Below are 22,260 nucleotides of genomic sequence, written 5' to 3'. Positions count from 1 at the left end.
CAGAGAGGGGTGCTTTGTAGGCATCTAGAGTTAGGTGGGATGAACGCGATCCCCCATGACTGTGACAGGCTTCCAATACCCTCGCTAACAATAAACTTGAGTCAATAAATGAATATATTCTCAGCCTGCAGGGCTCAGCCTTCAAAGGCCTCCAGGTTGGTGGAGCACTCCTTTTTGCACATGCACATTTACGGTGACTCCTTCTAAAAGTCACTGTTACCTACCAATGACTGTGTTACAAGGCAGGCGTAGTGTCCTGCCATGCACAAGTGGCACAGACGGAATGTTCTTCTGCCCTCAGGGAGAACAGTAAACACCCGTCAATGTTGCTGGACTAGTCACCACCGTGTACAGATGCTATACCACGTATATGTATACCACGTATATGTAACAGAGACACGGGATATACATCTAGCCATTGCTCAGTTCAAGTGGAGGAGAAAGCAGATAAAGAGCCATTCGTTTAACTACCCTGAACGTGAGACACATGGCAATCATGCTCCCAAATTTGCATTTTCAAGAGCACAAGCAAGATTTATTATTCTACCTTAAAAATAAAAACACACTGCAACAGAAATGTACGTCCTTTATTAACAACTTTTCAAAATAAATCTGAAGAAAAAAAGTCTTTGGTGACACTATCTATAAAAACAACCTATCTTAGATGGTAAACCTAGGATGTTATACAGGTTAATGAAGTAAACCAAATTATATGGCTTTTTAATTTCTCATTCTCTCTTTTTCTCTCACTCACACACTTGCTTTAGGTTTAATTGCACCATGTCATCAATAGTCAAACAAAGAGGGAGAAACACTTTAAAAAAGATGTGTCAGCACTATGAAAACATTGGTAATGCATTAGAAAATTTTTCTCAAAAATGTACATTTTATACAAAATAAGATTGTATTTTTTGTTTGCTTTTTTGCTTTACATTTGCCCACCTAAGAATTCCCATTTCAGGTTTCCATTCTCATCATCCAAACACTATACATATTTTCTCTCAAAATAAATATACAGGATTATGTACAAGGTTGCAAGGCCCATTGGATCATCACTAATCCACTGTGAAATAGTCACTAAAAACATCACGAAAGGGTGGGAGGGAGCATCCAAAAGCATCCGATGAGTCCCCCTAATTTAACTCCAACTTAAAAAACGTGTGTGAAGACGGTTAAAATAGTGGTATAAAGGCCAGCTTGACTTAGTTTTAAACAAGGGTGAGATGTACAAAATTTCAGAGGATGCGGTTTTGTTTCCAGCAGACACCAGCTAAGACCCTGCGCGGGGCAGGCCCCCTCTGGGAAGACCCCAGGCCCATCCCCGTGGAATCCTTCCGAAGCCCAGGGAAACGGCTCCGCCAGGCTGACGCCCTCCAAGGCCACATCTCTGCGACAGTCGGCAGAGCCAGCCTGGAAAAGAAGAGCAGACCGCCAATCCACCCCGTGCCGTAAGAGGATGTTTCACTGGAGGAATTAATAAAATTGTTGTCAGTCAGTACAGATGTTATGACAAACACTGCGTAGACTTTTAGTTTCGATACGGCGGGAGAGAGAAAGAGGAGGACACTGCATTTCACACTGGGAATGTAAAGATTTTTAAAAAATCCAAGCCTACTTCTAGCTGTTTCTTTCATTGCTTCAGTGTCAAATGATTACTTCCATTCTCCAAATGACATCTTTTGGTAAATGAGCTATTTTAAAAGGCGCTCATTGGTGAAAGATTAATTTCTTTGTCAAAGTTGGCTCTAAAAAAGAAATTGCAATCTGAAATTGATCAAATCCATGACGTTTTCCGATGGAAAAGATCAAAGCGCTCGATAGCCATGCATTAGCACACCAGTGTGTTCACTATGAAATTGTTACAAAGCTCAAACATTCACATCTAGAAAAAGTTATGGTAATAATTAGAGTTTTTCACAAAATAGAAAGAGGCCCAAGGGACTGCAAGGAGAGCCAGGCACTTTCTATCTTGGAAGTTTGCCCCTATTTGTGTGTCGCGTTTTTCTCATTATGAAACCCTCCTCCAGCAATAGATCTCATTCAAATTATAACTGGGAAGGGTTTCTTTCTCTTTTTTTTTTTTCTTTAATAAATTCAATTAAAAATTCATCAGTTCTCCCAAACTCTAATCCCTACTTTTATTCTGTTTTAATGGCATGGATCTATTCACATTCATCCATCCATCTCACCCCTGATTAAATTAAGGTCAGTAACCTTTACAAAAGGCCACATGCGTAACACTCAGTCAAGTCATCAGGCATTCAAGTACCTGTAAAGTAAAGGCTAACATAGCCTGCTGTTAAAGGAAAATAATTAAAAAAAAAAAACAAACAAAACTACAAAAGGAGCAACAAGGAGTGAACCTTGTTTCAGCACCATCTGAATTAAGGGGGGGGGGGGAGGGAGAAAAAAAGAATAAAGAGCCATTAACTCGCACATAGGACGTGATAAAAGGATGATTTCATTCACTAAGGAAACAACACAGCTCTATCCAAGAGATACACACGGGAGGCTCGGAAGCACGCCTACTGTCCTTAGGAGCGTTGGCCGATAACGTCCGCATTGAGCGTAACACACCAAGTCTCTAAGCCGGATCTGCATCCAGCTCTTCCCCTGGGTCCCCGGGCCGTGGACACGGAGACCAACGGCGGCTCTCCAGACTGGCTGCGAGGCACATTCTTTCCTAGAGAGACGGCTATGCCCGGGTAACGTGCTGCAAAGAGAAACTCTCCTACCTATCCGCATCCCTTCTGGAGCTAAGCCTTTCATTGTTACTTGTTTAATTAGCGATCTGTAAACAGAAAGGGCCTCGAATCACATTGAGAGCGAGCTTCAGCACAGTCTCTTTCAGCCACCCCAAAAAGTGATGGTAACGGAATGTCAAACAGCTTAAAAGCTCGGCCTGACTCGTTGCACTCCAAAAATGGTTAGCTACTCCCTTTTTTACTAAAAACCCAACCCACGTGCCCCAAAATGGCATTAACTAAAACCCAAGCAGAATTCTAATTCTTGTTTTTTGTAGGTTCCCTTCTTCCCCTCTCCCTCTCCCTGGCCCCTCTTGCTGGCTACAGACCATGAGCTGCTTCCAGGTGCAGATGCTCCTGGACACATCCACACCCCCGCCTGCAAACGGGGACATGAGCAACGCGTGAGCCCTGCTAACCTCATCCACTGTTTGACACATTCTCCAAAAACGGAGTCTAAGGAGAAGGCCTACTCCAGTCCCTGAAAGAGCTGCCTGACCTTCAAGAGGAAAAAGTGGCATAGGAGTTGCTGAGCTATTCACCCTGGAAAATCAAACCACTGGACTTCACCCTCCCCTACTGATCAGCAAGTGCAGACATGAGAGCACAGAGAAGTGCAGTTCAGGTTTTTATGGGGTGTGGGGGGCTGAATTAGCACTGAATTAGCCCTACAAAGACAGGAGCATAACCTGCTCCCCTTCCCTCCCCAGCCCTGCCTACCTACTCTTGCCTCTTTACTTCTCCACATGCTGATTTAACTCTCTAAAATGGCATTTAAAAAATCCAGTAAATCACTGGACAGTTCTCCGTGATTTTAGTGAGTTAAGTGGGCTCACAGAAGCATCTGGTGGGCACCAGCATGGCAGAAGGTGTGAGGCAAGACTTCATGGCCAGGGGCTGGGAGAGCAAAAGGAGGAGGGGGAAAGTGGCACCTCTACCTTACAGCAGCGTAAGTCACTAGCTGCAGTCTCACACATGTTTTGGCAGATTCCTTTAAAGATTTGGTTCAGATTTAACACAAAATGTCAGGAACCTGATGTTCCTGCCCTAACTTGCTGTGCTCTGTTCAAATATTGCAATACATACGAAAGCAAAGCATTCTTTGCAAGTCTTTGCATGTCAGGTTGCGTACAAACATTTAGCAATATGTACTTTGCACTTTTAAAGCAACTTTGCGTTTAGGGATCCTGACCTTACCAGCAAAGGAAATTATTTAGGCTTCACAGCACTCCCTCTACAACCAGTAACTATTACTTTTACAAATGAGGAAGCTGAGGCATGCCTTGGTTATGGGAGTTGCTTAAAGCTGCATAATAAACTGGTGCCTGAGCCCGAATGAAACTGGTGACAATTCTGGTCCACCCTTCCTAGCACTCCAGCTACACTGGACCGCCTGTTTACAAAGGAATGAGGTATAGAGAGGCTTGCTGGTCTTCTGGGCATCGGCACTAAACCCTCTTGCTGTGACTTTAACAGAGCTCTTGGGGGTGGCGATTGCTACAGAGCGCCCCAAATGCACCTCATCAAAATGTCAGAGTACAAAACGTTTTTAAAGTGCTTATTTTCTTAGCAAATTGGAATGGCATCTTCCTGACCCAAATCACTGCTTTTGTTTTCATTCTTCAATTGAAAGAAACATATAAATAATCAAAGCACTACAGAGAAATAAATAGCTGGAATATTTCCATTTAAAAATACTTCCATTTGAAATGATAAAACCGTTTTGGAGCGTGAGCAACGCTGGTGTTTCAGGGGCAGGTATTTTGTCCAAGTTACCCTGCCCCAAGAACGCCTGGGAGCACCCGCTGCCACCAGTACCCAGTGTCTGACCACACACTTTATTTCAGGTGTCAGACCTCCAGGAGGGAATTTCTCCACCTATTTGCACTTAAAAAAAAAAAAACAAAGAGAAAGAAAAAAAAATATGAAAAGCCCATGCTTTGATTTCATATAAACCAATTTGTTACAGGCCAAATTCCTGCATTGCGAGCACTAACATGCTTTCTTTTTCCACCAACACCCCTTTTGCCCTCAGAACAAAGCTATTTCTAGAAATTTAGCTGCCATGGCCAAGCGGCACCAGTGCCCCTGGGCAGCAGGGACTCACACAGGCTGTGTGTGTCCCATGCGGCCGCCACGCTGGCCATGCTGCCCGCCCCTGCGGTGATCGCCCACGGGCAGGGCCGTTCGGGATGCGCCTCTCCTACCAGAACACACAACCGGCACCGCACCTCTGCTGTGCACGAAGCCCTCCCTGTGCTCCAGGTCACCGGTTTGCTCCTTGGCAGTAGCGTTCCTCTCCCCCTTCAAGGCAAGGCTTTAAAAATGCCTTTAAAAATGGGGTCCCCAACCAGGAGGATCTATGCTCTCGTCTGGCTCGTTGGGGGCTCTCCAGTTTTCCATCCATCCAAAGGGGTTTTGCCATAGTGGCCGCTACCGGCTTGGGGAAAACTGAGGAAAAAAATTTAAAGTCAGCAGTAAATGAGAAACATTAATACTTCGGTTCTGTCCTGCTTGTGCTCAGTTTGTTTCTGAACCTGCTGCATTTTCTCCCTGTGAGATTCAAGCATTTAACTTTGCAGGGGAAAATGAATGAAAATTGCAATGACAATCAAATGCATGAAAGAAAGAAATGGCAGCTTTGAAATATTCACAACCAACACAATTTTGATTAAAGAAAGAACTCTGTTTTTAATAGGTTTTTTTTTTTGATCATTAAAAAAGTTTAAACCTGCATAGCAATCATTTCAAAAATAATTCTTTGATGTTCCATAATGAAACTGTACACGACCTAGTCTTGAGGGACAGAAGCCTGCCGGGCGGTTCGACGCAGTCCGGAGCAGCGCGCCCGTGGTGCCGGGACGCCGCTCGCCAGGCGCTTGCTGTCGGTGGCACAGTCTGGCTCCACGCGCCGGCGGCTGCGCGGGCCGGGGGCGGCTCGGCCCCCTCAGCAGCGCCCCTCAGAGTCGTTCAATGTCTCGGTACTTCTTCCTCAGGATGGAGACCTGGTCTTTAAAGAGGACCGGGTCGAGCCTCATCTGAGAGTGGATCAGCGGCATATAGCCAAACCAGCTGGCGAAAGTGTTCATGCAGCTCTGCCGCTGGGCGAAGTGGTCGGGGTCGGCCCAGCGCGAGGCCCGGGACGTCTGTGTGGAGAGGAGAGCAGAAATCAGACATCGGCCGCGACACAACAAAATGGCGGGAAAGGGCTGACGCCATGCTGCAGAGCAGTGTCGGGGCTTGAGAGCGCCTGCCTCTGCGGTAGCTGACATCTGCTCGGCGAGGGGTTTCAAACCAGGGGAAGGCCACCCTGCCTGCAGCGGGAGCCGGCGATGGGAAGCTGGCTGCCCCCGACTTTCAAAACAGCGCTGTGTGGTGACCCGAGTTCGACCATGAGCCAGCCTGACCCGGAGCACGACACCCGCAAGCGTGCCTCCCAAAGCCTGCCAGCACGCTACTTCACCCCATGCCTCACTCTTTTTTTAAACCCTCAAGCTATTTCACAGATAGAACAAGCCCTTAAAAACCACCAGAAAAGACAAGCAGGCCACTGCTTTCCACTGGAGGTGCACATCCTACAGTCAGCAGCTGCCCACAGCCTTCAGCCGTACAAGGAAAACACACTGCAATTATTATGGTTTCTCAGGTCAAAAACACACTTTTGCAGTCCAGATCTGCAGAAATTTATACACAAGTAATTTCAACCAACTTGTAACTGAGTTCAGCAGAAGTCCTTAAGTGCTTGGCATTACTCATGTGGGTAGACATCCTGCAGAGAAAAGCAGGGTGCTTCCAGGAATCCCACCGGCTGAGGCCAGTGCATATGACAGTACCATCTTACGGACAGAGAAAATTAACTGAAGACATTACATCACGTTAAACTCTGACCTGAGGAAAAGACCACGATCTTTGCATGCATACATGCAAAATACTGCGGCCTGATTTTCCAAAGTTTAGGGCAGCTGTAATTCCTATGGAAGTCCATGAAGCTCAGTACCTCTGGAAAAATAACGCCCTAACAGCTCTGAAGCAGCTATTATTCTCTATCTGTACCTAAACTACATGTATAAACATAATAAAACTATTATTTAAGATAAACTACGAATGTTGAGAACCTAAGTTTTGTTTTGTGCCACTTCTCATGCATCTCTGAACAACACTTATGTTTCCACTATACTTTAAAAACAAATATAAATTCATAAACTCAAAGTGTGTTAATTAAAATGCAAAGAAACTGATAAAGTCAGGGACTTGCCAAATGCGTGGGATATCAGACTTGATCTTTGTCCAAGGGCTGTCCAGTTCAGCTCAAGTGGTAGGTTATAATGTGCATTGATTACAGACTCTTGATTATACCGAACCACTAAAGAGCAAGCAAAAGCTTGTTGCTAGAGGATTGTAGCAGACATTCTGGCCATTAACAGTGAATTTCCATATGACTATTAATCTCTGTCACAACACTGAGGTTATGTTAATTTTTTATTTGTCTTTCAAGGAATTACGAACATGGTCCATTACATTTCCCAGAGCTGCAGGAACAACTTGTCTTTAGGAGAGAGTTATAGTTCATGGCTGACTCAAGTCACCCGTGCTATAAAAAGAAAAATGAATGTTCAGACTTTGCCAAACAGCCAAAGCATGGCCCTGTGGAGAGGTGAAGCTCAAACTGGAAGCAATGGGTACTTTCTGGATGGCACCTTCTTGTTCATAGAAGGTCTCCTGGGTGCTCAGATGAGTCAGAGTTGCTGAATGCTACCTCTACCTCAGATGAAAGTGCAGTGGCATACAGATAACGGAGTCTACAAACTGGCATGGCCACTCCCCAGTCAAAGATCCAAGTAATGCTAATAGGAGAAAATGTGAGGGGAAAATGGAGGGGCCCTTCTTTCCCCTGCCCCCTAGTAATCACAGTCCTGTTTGTAGTGAGGATCACAGACACCATGGCAGCACAGATGGGAGGTTGTTTAGGACCTGCAGGTCTTGCAGGATTTGCTATTTCTCCCATCGCTTGCTCACACAGGGCAGCAGGAAAGTGCCTCCAGGTTACCATGTATTGCTGTTACTAGAAGGTATATCCATTTCTGCAATGACAGAGTGGTTATCCAGTAGCTGGAAGAGGATCTAAACCAAGCATTTCACGGCTGCTAGTGAGTGATGGCATCACTGTGGGACAAAATGTTCCTTGTGGGAAAAAATGCTTGAACATCACGAATTACCTCTGTTGTGACAGTCCGATGTCAGTGCTTGAATCACACTATATACTTTAAAATAGCACAGGGATGGCCTGGTACATTATATTTATTAATAATAATTCAAAATGTAAAACCTTTCTAGAATTTACTTCTGCTTCTAGCATTCCATGCCTAGGTCTTAGGTCTAGAATATTTACTTAGAAAACTGGTGTTTAACTGAAATTCGGTCACCACAATCATCAGTTCCATGAGTTTGGGATCACTGTGAGTAACACTGTGTGAGAAAACTATGAAGAGAAGCTGTCATCCACAGTAGATGTTTGCCATTTCTCCTTTTCCTTCATTATAATAAGCATATCTAAAGTCTATTTACAGTTCTGCTAAACTAAAAACTGCAAAAAGATTGACAGAATTGTATCACTCTGTAAGCCTACCCTAGAAGTCAAACCATTATATTATCAATACATCCCAACTGATAAAACATGCTGTGGATACATACCTGTCCCATCATGGTCTCCTTATACTGTTTTTTCTGTGTTACTTTGATTGGAGGCAATTTTGTCACAGCTGACACCAAAAAATTCATTAGAATGTCCTCACAATTGGCCAGTTGGTCCACCATGTTCTTTAGGCTGGCAGGCAGGTAATGAGTGTACAGGTAGTGATAATATCTGGAAACCAAGAGCAGCGTTATTAATACAAGTTACTGGGCTTTCAGGGATTACAAACTCCAGGAAATTTCTCTCTCAGTTGAGACACAAGTTTTGTACTCAACTCTGGATATACCACTTCCTTTCCTTGGTCTCATCCTCCAACAAGAAGGGAGAACAAATCAGTATCTCATCAAGACAGTAAATATTGCTAATGGAGAAACAAAACATATGCCTTTTTTGTAAGTGTGTTCAAAGAAATAATGCAGACCTAAGTATCAAGATAATGGAGAAGTAGTAAAGAGAGCACCACATTGCTATAATGTGATAGACAACCCTGATGAATTCATCTTCCACCTCTTCTTTCAAAACTGTTCAGTTGGGGAGAACTCTATTAAACTGGCCTACTACCGTCCTTATTGTTGAAAGTACTCTCCTTTGGACCTATATCAGCCCCTATGGCCTGTCTTCTCCTTTGAGGGGATGTGGATTAGATACTCCAGAATTTGCTGACCTTCTCCAAAAATCTAGAGAGGTCTTTGGTCTGCTGAAGTTGGGAGTTTTCTCCAACAGGCTGCAATATGCTGATCCATGACGTGTCCACGGTACTACATTTCTAGAGTAGCCAGAAGACTTTGCAGTCTGCAGCTGTCAGCCAACACATACCCAGAGCTGGTCTGGAAGTAACCTCCTTTTTGCTATGCTACAGGCCATTCAGCCGAGCAGCTTAATGAATTCGGGAACTCTTTGAAGTGTGTAATTCCTGATGTTAAAAAGAGCAGTCCGACTGCCTCAAAATACAAGTGACTTCAAAGAGACCCAACAAGCGCAATAATGATTACCAGATCCCCAGAGCTAAACCAAGAACTTAAATTATTACCCCATAAAAAGTAGAGCCATTTATTATCTTTCCATTTTTTCCCCTCCCCGGAAGAATGTTCTTCACCCCCCACCCCCCTTTACTATTTTGTTTCATACAGAAGGAGGACAGCAGATGCTTTGGGTTCTTACTTGTGGTAAATAGCAGCTCCTGTCAATACCATGGAATAGTCATTAGTCCATTTGGAGGTATACCCCCATCTCTCCTTAGTGTTGTCCCAGAAGTGACTGCGAGCAGGGTACCCTACAATCCTCTCCGGAAAACTCTGCCAAACTGTAAAGGCAAAATCCACCTGCAGACAAAGGCACAGGCCAAATGAATACCGAAATTGTTTCAACAAATGTCAACAAAACAAAATATTACCTTGCCACTAATTCATAATTCAAAATCTTGGAACTGTTGCAAAACATTAATTCTATGTATTCATCAGTAAATTAAACTGACTGCTTGACATTTTGCCCTATAATTATGCACATTTTAATGGTTCCTGTTAAAGGGAGCCTAGAGTATCACAGCATTACATTAACATTTTCAGGCTTGCCCTTTACATATCAAACCTTTTCAAGTTACAGAAAGAATGGGTGTAGGTGCATGTATTTATACTTAGATGCAATATGGAGTAGTAAAGCTATGTGGTAAACTGAACCTTTTACACATCTTCGTGCATCTCACCTACCACTTCAGTACTGTCAACACAAAGCTTGGAAACTCAGGAGTCAAACACCTTTAATTATAAGGGTGGCTCGGTGAGATTAAAACAGGCAATCAATGCAGAGTCCTTTTATGTTTTCCATCTATTTTGAGCCTTTGAGGTACATGCAAGTCATACTTTTAAGACTGCCTATATGACCAAAAGGGTTAAACATACAGCTTAATAAAGAGGAAGATAAGATTCCCATGTAGTTAAATGGCTTTAGGAGCCTATACTAAGAAAAATGCTTGATAGTGCATGAGCCACAAGAAGATGTCAAATGTTGCCATTAGTGATTTTTTTATTTTATTGTCTTGCTGTAACTATTTTAATAACTCACTCTGAGAACTGAAAAGGTGACAGGACATTGCTACCCCAGGATCCCACCAAGCAAATCCTGGCGACGCTAGGAAAGGGATTACTGGGGTAGTTTGCAGAAGGCTTGTCAGCACTAGATTTGAAAAGAGTTTGGTAAAAATACATATGGAAAGATTTTTATCACTGTAGAGTTGCTTGGAAGTCCCTCCACTTCAACTTAGATTTTGGAGCTCAAGCTAGACTGAAATTTTAAAAGCAGTTAAAGACAATTCTAATTGTCCCAGTCAAACCCAAAAAACGAGCGCTTTCTTTCTGCACTGCACACCAAGTTCCTTCCAGTACCAGAGCGACCTAAAACTTTGCTCAAAAATGCTTGAAAACCCTTCCAAGAACGCAGCCAAAGTCAAGGGTGTAAAGGTTAGATAAAGAATAGCTGCTCTGAGAACAGTCACATTTTGTGTGATTACTGTCAGACTTCTCTCATTTATAAGTGTTTTTCTGAAACAGAAGAGTCGCACATGTACTGGAACACAAAGTTAGGGACTGGTTATTTTCTTTCAAGTTGTTTCAAGGCATCTGAGGCCAACTAGAAAGACAATGTGCACAAACCAGTTACCGTTTTGATAGTTCTGATCTCATCCAAATCAATACCACATGAAAGAACTAAAGGGTTTTTTTTCCCTGTAAAGGCCTTTCCCATAAAACGTGACATCTGTTTTCTTTAGAGAAGTCTGAGAATCTCAAACTTAAATAAATAATAAAGGAGCTGCACTCAGTGCCCTCACTTGTGCTTTCAAGTATCTGTCCTTGTACCAGGGAGATGCACTAAAGCAACGACCCTAAGAGAAAGCTCCCTTCATTAAAAAAAAAAACAGTCCTCATCCTATACAATTTCCAGCAGCATTACCACCCATCTGATCAGCAGGAAAAGCCAACCAGGCTGCCAGTCTCTTAAACCCCCCTATCACTTCTGACCCGTGCTGATTTCTAATGACGTCCTGCGCAAACATCCCTCTGTGCATGTGAAATAGCTCCTCGCACAAGAGCAATTATGCGCTGTTCTGCTGTGAACGGAAAACCTTTACTACACTAGAGGTGGACAGAGCGGAGGACGTGCCTGGTGACTACTCCTCTCAACAGGAACGTGATCGTGTTTGACCATGTTTCTAAATTGCCTTCTCTGGGCCCTGAAGCTTTGTCACAACAACCACCCATGAGGAGGCAGTTTCAAGGGAAGTTTCATGCCACACGTTTCATGTCATTGTTTTAACATGCTGTTTCTTTGCATAAGCCATATGATGGGAAGTGAAGCCATAGAAAGGCCCCAGTTCTTCACAGGGAGCCACCAAAGAGAGCTGCTGACCCTGGCAGCCCAGCAGAGACATGCCGAAGCTGCGAGGTGGGTGCTGGCAAGAGCTGGCCAGCTGGTTCTCTCTACAGCTCAGGGGCCATGGGGCTCATAGAGCCAATACCCACCATGCAAACATGCAATATCGGCTGCAAGCTGCTCACAGGAGGGAAGAAGCCACAAAGAAATGTGTATGTCGTCTCACACGACAACAAGTATTTGCATTTCAGAATGTTTAGGGTAAAACACGGCCAAGCTGAATGAGAAACACTATTTATTTCATATGCGTTCCAGAAGCCTGAATGACTCCAAAGTCTGGATGATGAGTAAATACCAGTCAAAACAAAACAAAGCCCCAAATCCTCATGGAATCCACAGGCTGGATTGCTGTAAATACCACCTCAGTGCAATGAATTCCCTGAGAGGTCTTACCACGGCCCCCAGGGCAGCTGAAACAGGACCCTTCATCCTGAGCAACAACCTCTTTAGGAACTCCAGCCCTAGGATAAATGCCTTTTATTGGTTTTGGGTTGGGTTTTTTTGGATGTGCAGGGTTTTGCACACAAGTGCTTTGGCAGCAGCCGTATTCTTCCTCATGTAGCAGGAACTACCAAGGTGCAATCTTGGTATCAAATAGGTTCAACACCAACTACTTTTTCCGTCTGTGCAGCAGAAGAGGGCTACCGTGGCTCCTTCTGGAGCAGTCTAACCACAGCACAAAAAATCCGAACTGCAGAAAAAAGCAGTTGCAGTCTCTTCCATTTCGAACAAATTCAGTGACGTCTTAGCGTATACAGCAGTGACTGGTGACTAATGTTAAGCATTTCTTCACTGACATATAAGCAGTGGTAGCATCAGTGAAAGATCCCCTTCACTGACAAAAAAGCATTTTTATAAAGGCAAAGTGGGAAGAAGGGAATGGCCATGAACATGACAGAAAAAAAAGGGAAAACAAAAGAAAATTGAGTGTTTCAAGCTATTCCCTGGCCATCATTAATAATGTATTTCCCAAATATTGCACTCTATATAAACTGTCATCAGTTTCCCCTGTGGTTCTCAGGAAGAGGTTCCAGAAATCAATACTCATCCCAGTTGTAAAAATTGGTTTTCTACAGTATTTTTCTTTTCTTAGCGCTATCTTGCTCTTGGCACAAACACTCCAACACCTAAACTAGCAAAGATCTCTAATTTTATGGGGCGACACAATGATGAGAGAGCATTCCTCAGTGAAATCCTGCATTAGGGTGGCAACGCTGTCTTTTGGAGCGACAGCAGTTCCTTGCTGCTGACATCCCTTCCTTCCCCACCTACACCCTACTGATAACGTGGGGGGGGAAAAGCTACCCCAATCAGAAAAGTGAGAACAGGGTATTAAAGCTGACTGCTCTTGGCTGCCTACACCCGCCTGCAGCTATGTTACTAAAATAATAAAGAACGGAAGAACCATATGCTAATGATGAGCCAATTAACCAGGGCGAAAAGCTCCTTGATGGCAGGCAGTGGCAGGGTTGCTGAAACAAGTGCAACACGTTAAATCTGAGGAGCGTAGCAGGAAATCTTGTAACATTTGCTCACTGGCAAAGCCAAGAGAAGAGCCTGTCTGCTGTGTTCAGGCTGAGCTGAGGAGCCAGCAGACTCCCAAGGCGACAGAGACCCTTACCTCAGTGGTTGAAAGCACGGTGTCCTCATCCAGGCTTAGCACTGCATCTGTCACGATGTTGTCATAGGGTAGGAAGCGACTGCTCATAACCTGTGGGTATCCAAGGCAGGAAGGGGAGATAAAAAATCACTTGAAGGACTCATTCCCAAGGGAGATACTCCATTTTATTCCTCACTCTTATTTCCTCTTGTCTGAGGCACATCGCATATCTCTCTCTGATGGAAAGGACCCTTCAGCTCAAGAGTAAAAGACTGTCATTTTCGTCACCCCAGCAGTCAGCCTACACCTTCTACCTGAGGAGTAATTTCTATACAGACCTCCCTCTCTGGAGCAGGCTGCTTTCCTTTTGTGACAAACTGCAATGGTCCGTAATGAGAATTAGATGTACCTACTGCTTCTTGAGGGAGGACATTTTCCCCGGTAGCTAGGACTGTCCCTCCGCTCTCCTACGGTGTGCGAGGATCGAAGTTAATGAACGCTAAGAAGGACTTTGCAGCATTCATAAAGTTACGCAGCTGGGAAGCCAAGTGGTGCAGGCTGTGTGGGAAGGACGTTATGCTGCCAGGATGGTTCCCCTGTAAAGTGGTACAGCTCCATCTCTGTGCATTGCTGTTGTATCCACAGGGAGCTGCTGCCAAATGGTGCAACATTCTCCATCAGAAAAGGAGAATATGCTAAAGAACATGTGCATTGGTTGAGCTTCACCTGCATCAAGAATTATATTGGTATTGTAGCATTTTAAAAAGTCACATTCTTAAGTGACATATCTATATATATAAAATCTATATGCAGAATAAGCTTTTAAAAACTACGGCAGGACAGTTCTCAAAGTAATAGGAAATAGATGGGAAAGTGGGATCAAAAAGATAACAGCAAGAAATGAGAATCCATATGGTTTCTTTAGCAGACTAATTAGCACCTTTTGAGAACTGATAAATAGTAACAAGGACACAACACTATTTGTTTCCCTCATTTGCTAGGAAAAATAGCCTGGCTAGTTAATAGACTTCTTTTCCAATTTATTATGCCAAGAAAACACTACAAAAATCAGTCCCGGTAAGAGGAAATCACTGTATGGCAACAGAGACATGGAGAAGTTTTACATATTCCTCATAATGGACATGGTCAGTTCTGCATCCCCTGCAGCCTCTTGGGAAGCAAGTCCCTAAATCTATGCCTCACTTCAGACAAAGCTCTGTCTCCGTAATCAGGGTGTTCCTGGTGTCTGTCTGGAGAGCACCGCGCTAGGATGGCCTCGGTCCAGGGAGGCGGTGGCTCTGAGGAAGAGGTGATCTGGCAGGGGTTGAGGGTTTTGGTTTGTTTACGCAAAGGCAAAGCAGAGCAAGCAGCCGGCAGGAGACCAGTGTTCTCACCCCAGCTCTTTCACAGACCTTGTAAAATTGTCAAATGGTAACAGCTGGGACTACCCATGTATTTGTTTTTGTAGTTAATGCTGCCTTTTGTAAAATGGGTGTGATAATACATCTTGATTTCACGGGGAAAAGTGAAGGTTAGGTAAAGGCAGACCTCTGTGATCACCTGCACAGAGCGACTGTGCCTGCCAGTTAAGTCTGAAGATGAAAAGCAGCTCCTTTGTGCAACCTTTGAATTGCACTGCTCTGGCTCTGCAAGCTTTGTCCAAACAAACAGCTTTTCCCTGCAAGAAGCCATTTGGCATACGTTGGGATATTAGGGGGAAGAGACTGTCCACTATAAACACACCTTTGTGTACTCAGGAGACTCATTTGTAATCTAAACAGTGCCTGGGGCCAATTTCTACAAACACTGTAGAACCGGTCAGAGATTTTCTCCTCTGCCTCACCTCTGCAAGTTTTCCAAAATGAAAGAAAAAACCCCCACAACGTTCAAAAGGCTCCGAAATCACTACAGCTTTTCTCGTCCCCGCAGCAACTCTCCTGATACAGTTTACATGGCTAGCTAAGGCAAGAGCCATTAGCTGCCAACCTTGCAGGGCTCGCGCTTTCCCCTTGTTAAGGTGACTGGGGGAAAAGACCAAAGACAGGACTATAAATCCAAAATAGGATTGTGCAGCCAAAGCAACTGAAAGTTCCCTTTGCAAACGCAGAGCTCAAGAGCCAGCTGACAGAGATCGCAGAGGGGACCAGCCCAAATCTGTCTCAGTCTGAGTCTGGAAGCAAGAAGCCCTGCTTCTCTCAGGCCTGCATTTGGAAAGGAATCATCCACTTCAGCGTGGATGAAAAAAGCCTCTTTTCTCATCTGAGTGGTGTCTGTTTCGACTTTGTGCAAGTGCAAAGGAACAAGAGTGTTGCACAGCAAGAGATGACACGGTGGTTTTGTTCCCACGCTAGTGTCCCCTGTCCCTTCCTTTTTTACGGTGGTGGGGCCCCATCACTGGCAGCAGTATCCTACAAGGCCATGAGAAAAGGTACTTTTCAAAGGCAGGTTAACACCATTCGTTCTTATCTCTTCCTCTGCTTTTGAGTCCACAGCTGACCCTCAAATCTTGCACCTGACTGCTCAGGCTCAATGAATCCAGCTGCATCGCTACTTTCATGCATCTTCAGAGAGACAGAAATCTCCAAAGATGGGGTCAGCGCTACCAACTCTCGGGGCCACATTTCAGAACTGGGTCCCACCTGTGAATCTCAGATTCATGGCATTAATTGCCATGCTGATGATTTCTGAGAGCACGGGGCTCATGCAGGAAACACAAATCTGTGACCAAGCTAGTACAAAAGGCCAAGGAATAGAAAGGAGCTGTCACACCGTTGGGAACTACAAAGCTTTCACCAAAGCAGCCGGAAAAATAAATTCTGGTCCCACTGGAGAATATACACAATCTTTCACCATGCTTCTCTCCACCTACCTTGCTCTCTCCTTCAATGACTATGACAGGCACAGAAGTGGCAGGCCAGCGGTGTTTGGCTGGGAGGGGTTTATCACAATTCCATAAAACAATAATCTGAAAGAGAATATTGGACCGTGATCAGAGACCTTTGTGGCAATGGAGTCCAAACCCTAAGGACTCAGATCTCCAGACAGAAATGTTAAATTCAAGTTAGGAATTTCAAAATCAACAACAACGATAAAAATCTGTATAAAAATAACACTTCCTACAGTAATTTCACCCATCCCGACTATTTACAATATACGTCCTCTCAGGCAAATATAGGCTGGACAGGAGCTCAGCAAATCTCTATCTCGGCCAGGTCATACGGATGTCACTGATTTACTTTGGCTCTCCATAAAGGCTAACCCACTTGTGACACTCCACTGCAAGAGGGTGCTCCTACTGCACTCCCCAGGGTTTCGTTTAGAGAAGCCAAAATTCTGGCACTGCTGAGACTAAGAGCCACAGCAGGAGGAAGGAAGGTCACGTAGGGGCTCTTGAAGCACAGACATCCTTTTGCAGTTTGCAGCACACGCAATCCTGATCTTTAAAGTGCAGTCATTATTTTACCTGAAACAAAAGGGGTTTAATTACTGTCTCTATTCTGCTCCCACTATACTTGTTTTTTTTGTTTCCCATGCATGCAGGTCCCAGACAGTAGAAATGTCAGAGAAAAGAAACATCAGAATTGAAACAGGGGTTTGAGACGGGACTGAGAAGATCTGAAGTCAGTAGGCTCTTCGCTCCTGGGACAGCAGTTTTGTCTCCATTGTGACTGACAGTAAATAGCGCTGCTTACCTGTGCACAGTACTGGGACTTGGCTACAGCAACCAGGAGTTTCAGCACAGGCTGAGACTGGGAAACCAGGGGAGTTACTGCGTGGATAACGGCAGTGAATGTGGAAAGAGGCTTCAGACCTGAAGTGAAGAGATATGCGTTGAGTAAAGACAAAATTGCCCTGGTTAGTACAGATTAAAGGACTCTGGAGATGGAAAAATAATCTACACTTAATGCAAACCTTGCCCTGTTTTTTTAGGCCATCTCCTTTCGTCTCAGATACTAGGATACCAGATGCTTTAGAGGAGATCATGCTTCCCTTTAACTCCCACACCCTCTGAAATCCCTGACTGCAACACAATAACTGCCTTTTCTTACTCACTGTTTCCACAGATGTCCTGCAATCTCTTTCCTTCATCCAGTTTGTCCCACAGATAATATTGACATTTAGTTTGTTCAACCAAATGTCTTCCTTGACATGGGCTCTGTTTTGCTGCCTGGCTCTGGATGCTTGATGTTTTCTACAGATTATCTCCACAACTTCCAGAAGCTCGTTCAGTTTCCTCAGTTCCGTTACAGCCTCTGTCAGGTTTTTGCTCTTTCTGGGTCGATCCCCATCCACATGCAGCTTCAATTACATCCTGAGCTGATAATTCTGCTTGCATCCTTGCCTTCCATTCTGATATTTTTGTCTCACTATGATTTCCTTTTCTGCCTGAAATAACAGATCCTACTGGCGTCTACCCTTCATTACTGCTCTCAGTCTCATCTAAATTCATCTCTGTGGGGTCAAAGTCGTTTTTCATCAGAATTCCCACAGAAACCTTCTTCTCCCTTTTTAACATGGTAACTGTGAATTTTTAGCAGGTGAGCAGTACAGATCCACACAAGTGGGATGGCACAGGCTGAGCCAAAAGTAGCAGCAGTCTGGTAAGCAGGATCACTTCAGCCTGCAGGCACATTCCCCTGCAGAACTCATCATTTAAGCTCCGCTTCAGGAAAAAGCCATGAACCTAAGCCCTACGCATTCCTTCTAGTGGGATCCATATGAAGACACATAGTATGGAGAATAAATCCATACCAACTATGCACTCCAATAACAAGTGTCATGGGTAAATTACCGCTTTTCCAATTTGCCAAGCACAAATAAACAAAGAAAGCAAAAAGGTATCCCTCTTATGTCCCCTCAGGCCATGAATGGGTCAGCGACTCGGGCATTAATTACTGGCAACTGAAAAGTATGAAGGGATATAGATTTTTTTAAAACAATCTTTGCAAGCGAGAGGCATGTGATGCATGTTGATGAGTCAGAGACATTCCAGTCTACAGCGGGCAGGGAAGATCGAGACAGGATAAACGACAGGCATCATTAACTAGAAATGAATGGTAAGTCACTTGGCACATGCTACTCAAAGATCAAATTACAAATTTCCACTAGAAATTCCAAATACCACTAGATTATAGCAAGGATTCACTCACCGAGATTAGCATAGTAGTAAGGAAAATCTCCCAGATATGAGGAATACTGTGGCAGTACAAATAACCCTCCAGGATGTTTGTTCCATATTAAGCTGTTACGTGATATGTGCTTAAATATTCTGTCCTGAATAATCTGAAAAACAAGAGAGGTGATGATTTTTAAATAGACTGTAATAGTCACTGGTAGAAGCTTCATGGACTCCAGCTGACTGGCATCATCACCCATTTTGCAAAAAGCTGAGGCACACAAATTACTAGACATTCCTGCTTAATCTCTCTTACAATGACACTTCGACACCATTTCAGCAGCTCAGGCGCTGTGCAATAGGTTTCAGAGCACCTCATTAGTCTCTCTGGACATGGGGACCTTGCTTTTCATTGCATTTTGTATTTCAAGTCAAATATTTTGTCTATTAGAGTATCTTAGCAGTTGTAAGCCAGATTAGTTCATTGTCAGTTTTACTATCCAGAACTCACAGAAGATAATTATTTGAGGATGGCATTACAAAGCTAGGTATTATTCTGAGATAATGAGAGCATTCGAAACCACAAAGACTTTCAGCAAATCAGGCTGCACTAATTATTCATTTTTGCTTAATTATAAAGGGATATTAGCATTCAGAGACATCGCTGATTCCACGTCTCAGTTCTCTACCAGTTCCTTGTTGGATGAAACAGAAAAAGATCTCTGGCAACTACTGTCTGCCTTTGTAGAGGGCCACAAACATATATTCCTGGATTTTTAAGGTCAGAACAGATTGCTAGGTCATCTACTTTATCATCTAGAATACCACAGGCCACAAGAAAAGATACAAGGCTGTACAATAAATACGTATTTATAAAACTAATTACAGTTACTTCACATCAGATGCCTGTATGCAAGAACCATGGTTCTTAGGCTGATGGGAGCTTTTTCAAACTTGCTGCAAAGGCATAACAAGATTCAGTGGTGGGAAGCTGTAACTGGACAAATTCAGCCTCCAAATAAGATGCAACTTTCTAAGTGCAATCTGCTGTTGGGCCACACATTCTTACAGATTTGCCTTCCCTCAGAGCATCAGAGGCTGGCAGGTCTGGAGACAGGACATTGCAAAGGGCCAGGGGGTGGTGAAGAAAGAATTTTCCCCTAAGCCAGCTAAGCAGGATTGCCTTGCCTTCTTCTGCAGCTCATTTTCTGCGATCTCCTAAGGAGATTTCACATAACTGGCAGTTTATGCATTGCACAGGGCTCAAGTGCCAAGCACACGTTGGTTCTCCTAACCTAACGTCTCTGGCCTTACCATAGGTGTATCTGGGTGAAACTCTATGGCTCTGAAGTTGGACTAAATCTGATCCCTCATTATTCATTCCGGCCTTAAAATCTACAGAACTAAAGAGGGTATGTACCCATGGCATAGGAAAACCAAAAGCAAGCAAAAAGACCCAACACGAGCTGAACAAAAGCAGCTGCTGGAGTCTAAACAAGCTAAAACCTCTAAGCAGCTGAGTTCAGAGACATTTGGTCAATACAGAACATGAATATGTGTTGCCACAAGCAGTGTTTTTCCTGGAATTTTTGATTGCCATGACAAAAACCCATTACGACACTAGTTACATTGTGCTAGACAACCCACTGCTGGTGGCGATACATGCACTGCTAAACTGGGGCAAATGTTAGGTGTTTGCATGCTTGTCTGAATTTTGCCTACAGCCAATTACCATAGCTAATATGCAGTAATTCGCTCACATGCGTAAGTTAATTTAAGTTTTTTTTTCGGTCTCCGAATAACAGACTTAGGACTTAATTTCCATCACTGACAAGAGCGTATCTGAATATTTCTGTTTGCAATGTTAGGTGTATCAGTTGTCAGATCTCCGGCGTGGTAGTGGGGAAAAAACAAGACGATGACTGCTGTTTCTCCATCTGCAAGTTATGCCACTAAACAAAGACAGAACCTAGAAAGTACATATTTTCGAATGTTTACCACAAAGCCTAAATATTACAGCTCCTTCCTCCTGCTTTCTCAGAATTGGGGCATAAGCAGATAAGGAGAAGTCTGCGAATTTACACGGTCAGGAGTTTTTCACAGACGGTGGAGTTTTCCACTGTGCTGGTAGCCAACAAGGCTGCAGGGGAAACACATGGCTCGCGTTCAAGGCTGCCTCGGCGCACCCGGAGCGAGCGCAGCTCTAACACGGAGCAGGCCCCTGGTGCCATGCAGCACACGCAGCCTTTGGTGCGCGTCAGGCACACAAACCTCACCAGCGCGGCTCCGCACCAGGCTGGGGAGCCGGCCTCGGTGATTTACCACAGCTAACAAAGGGAAGATTAATTTATCACGCTCCTGGTCTACAGAAGAAACCTAGCTGTCTGTCATGATAGAGGGAAGAAAAGACAACTTGGCAGAAAGAGAACAGAAAAGTATAAAAAAAAGATAACATGGAGGACCAATGAATTAAAATGCAGAGTGTTTAGCGCTGCCCATATTGCAGAGACAGCAGCTACACGGTCTCTCCAATGACGAGGCATGACAGGAAGTTTAATCAGAGGAGGAAGGGGTTAAGATCTCTGGTGAGATCTCCCTTTTCTTTTTGGAATTCATTAATGATCCGATACTTTTGTCTCCCTCATCCTCATGCTTCAAAAAGTTCACATATTGCCTTAATCATTGCTGCTTCTCAACATGCCCCAGCCAAGCATCAAGCATTTCTTGTCTGTACTTTGTGCTGTCCCTCTCCCCTGCTTTTCCCGAGCGGAGGACTGAGCACGCCGCACAGGGATTTAGGGATGGTTTGGCTTTGTTTTCAGAGAAGACCAAGCTGAAAAAGCACAGATACACTGGAGCATGTGTCTGGATGGTGTTTGCAGCAGTCCACTGCTGCGCTGCAAGCGCTCCCACTCGCCAGCCTGCGGCAGACAGTCATGAACATCGTTTCCTAACCCACAGCATCTCCTCGGCACCGGGCAGTTCCTCTGTGCCTGCAATATGGGGTTGCTGGCCAAATGATTCAAACCTCTCATTCTGGGCTATGAGCTGTTTGGCTTAGGCCACCAAATGCTGTGAGAAGGTCAAGGACCTTAAAATGTGACTTAATGTTTTCAGAGGCATCCAGGATAAAGGGCAGAGAAGAGCTGTGATGTCCTTGCAGACACCTGAGTTGGTGAAGACTTTTTCTGTACTGATATCCTCACATGTGCATATGTACCAGCACTGCAGTTAGAAGGCAAGTGATTATTCTGACGCTCTCTAGCATCATCAGAGCATTCTGACACAACAGTGTTACAACAGAAAATGGATAACATTAACCAGAAAAAAATAATCCTGCTAGGAATTTACTTCCAGGCATCAGATTTTAAGAAGAGGATATACTGCTTGCAGATTTCGGACACCAAAAATCCCTCTCAACTGTCTTATTCCTTTCCTAAGGAAAGTTAACTCAGGACTTTACTTAGGCAAGTTGAAATGTGAAACAAGTATCTGTTCGTAAGAACAGAATCCTTCTTAGCTGTCTCAAAAATCTCTGAGAGTCTTGAATTACAAAATAAACAAAAACCCCCTCAAACCAAAACCACCCTCGCAAACAAATGAAAAAACCCAGAACATAACTTCAACACCAGGCATACATTACGCGGCTTCATTAAATTAAACCTTCCAGGAAGATTTTTGT

General features: G+C 44.1%; 1 protein-coding gene across 1 annotated transcript in view; it reads right to left on the bottom strand.

Moving 5' to 3' along the window:
* Window positions 1-708: 708 nt before the first annotated feature.
* Window positions 709-22,260, bottom strand: part of EXT1 (exostosin glycosyltransferase 1) — a 185,441-nt gene continuing 163,889 nt past the window's right edge. The window contains exons 5-11 of the mRNA XM_009471107.2: window positions 18,613-18,745; window positions 17,155-17,273; window positions 16,332-16,427; window positions 13,484-13,573; window positions 9,598-9,758; window positions 8,436-8,607; window positions 709-5,890 (exon numbers count right to left, since the gene is read on the bottom strand). Coding sequence (XP_009469382.2) covers window positions 5,705-5,890; window positions 8,436-8,607; window positions 9,598-9,758; window positions 13,484-13,573; window positions 16,332-16,427; window positions 17,155-17,273; window positions 18,613-18,745 — 957 coding nt within the window. The 3' untranslated portion in view covers window positions 709-5,704. The remainder of the gene's footprint in view (window positions 5,891-8,435; window positions 8,608-9,597; window positions 9,759-13,483; window positions 13,574-16,331; window positions 16,428-17,154; window positions 17,274-18,612; window positions 18,746-22,260) is intronic.

The sequence above is a fragment of the Nipponia nippon genome, unplaced genomic scaffold (assembly GCF_047370975.1).
Source record: "Nipponia nippon isolate SJK-2023a ecotype South Korea unplaced genomic scaffold, ASM4737097v1 scaffold_1, whole genome shotgun sequence".
Lineage (NCBI taxonomy): Eukaryota > Metazoa > Chordata > Aves > Pelecaniformes > Threskiornithidae > Nipponia > Nipponia nippon.
Note: the sequence above shows the minus strand (reverse complement) of the source record. Positions and strands in the feature narration are given on the sequence as shown.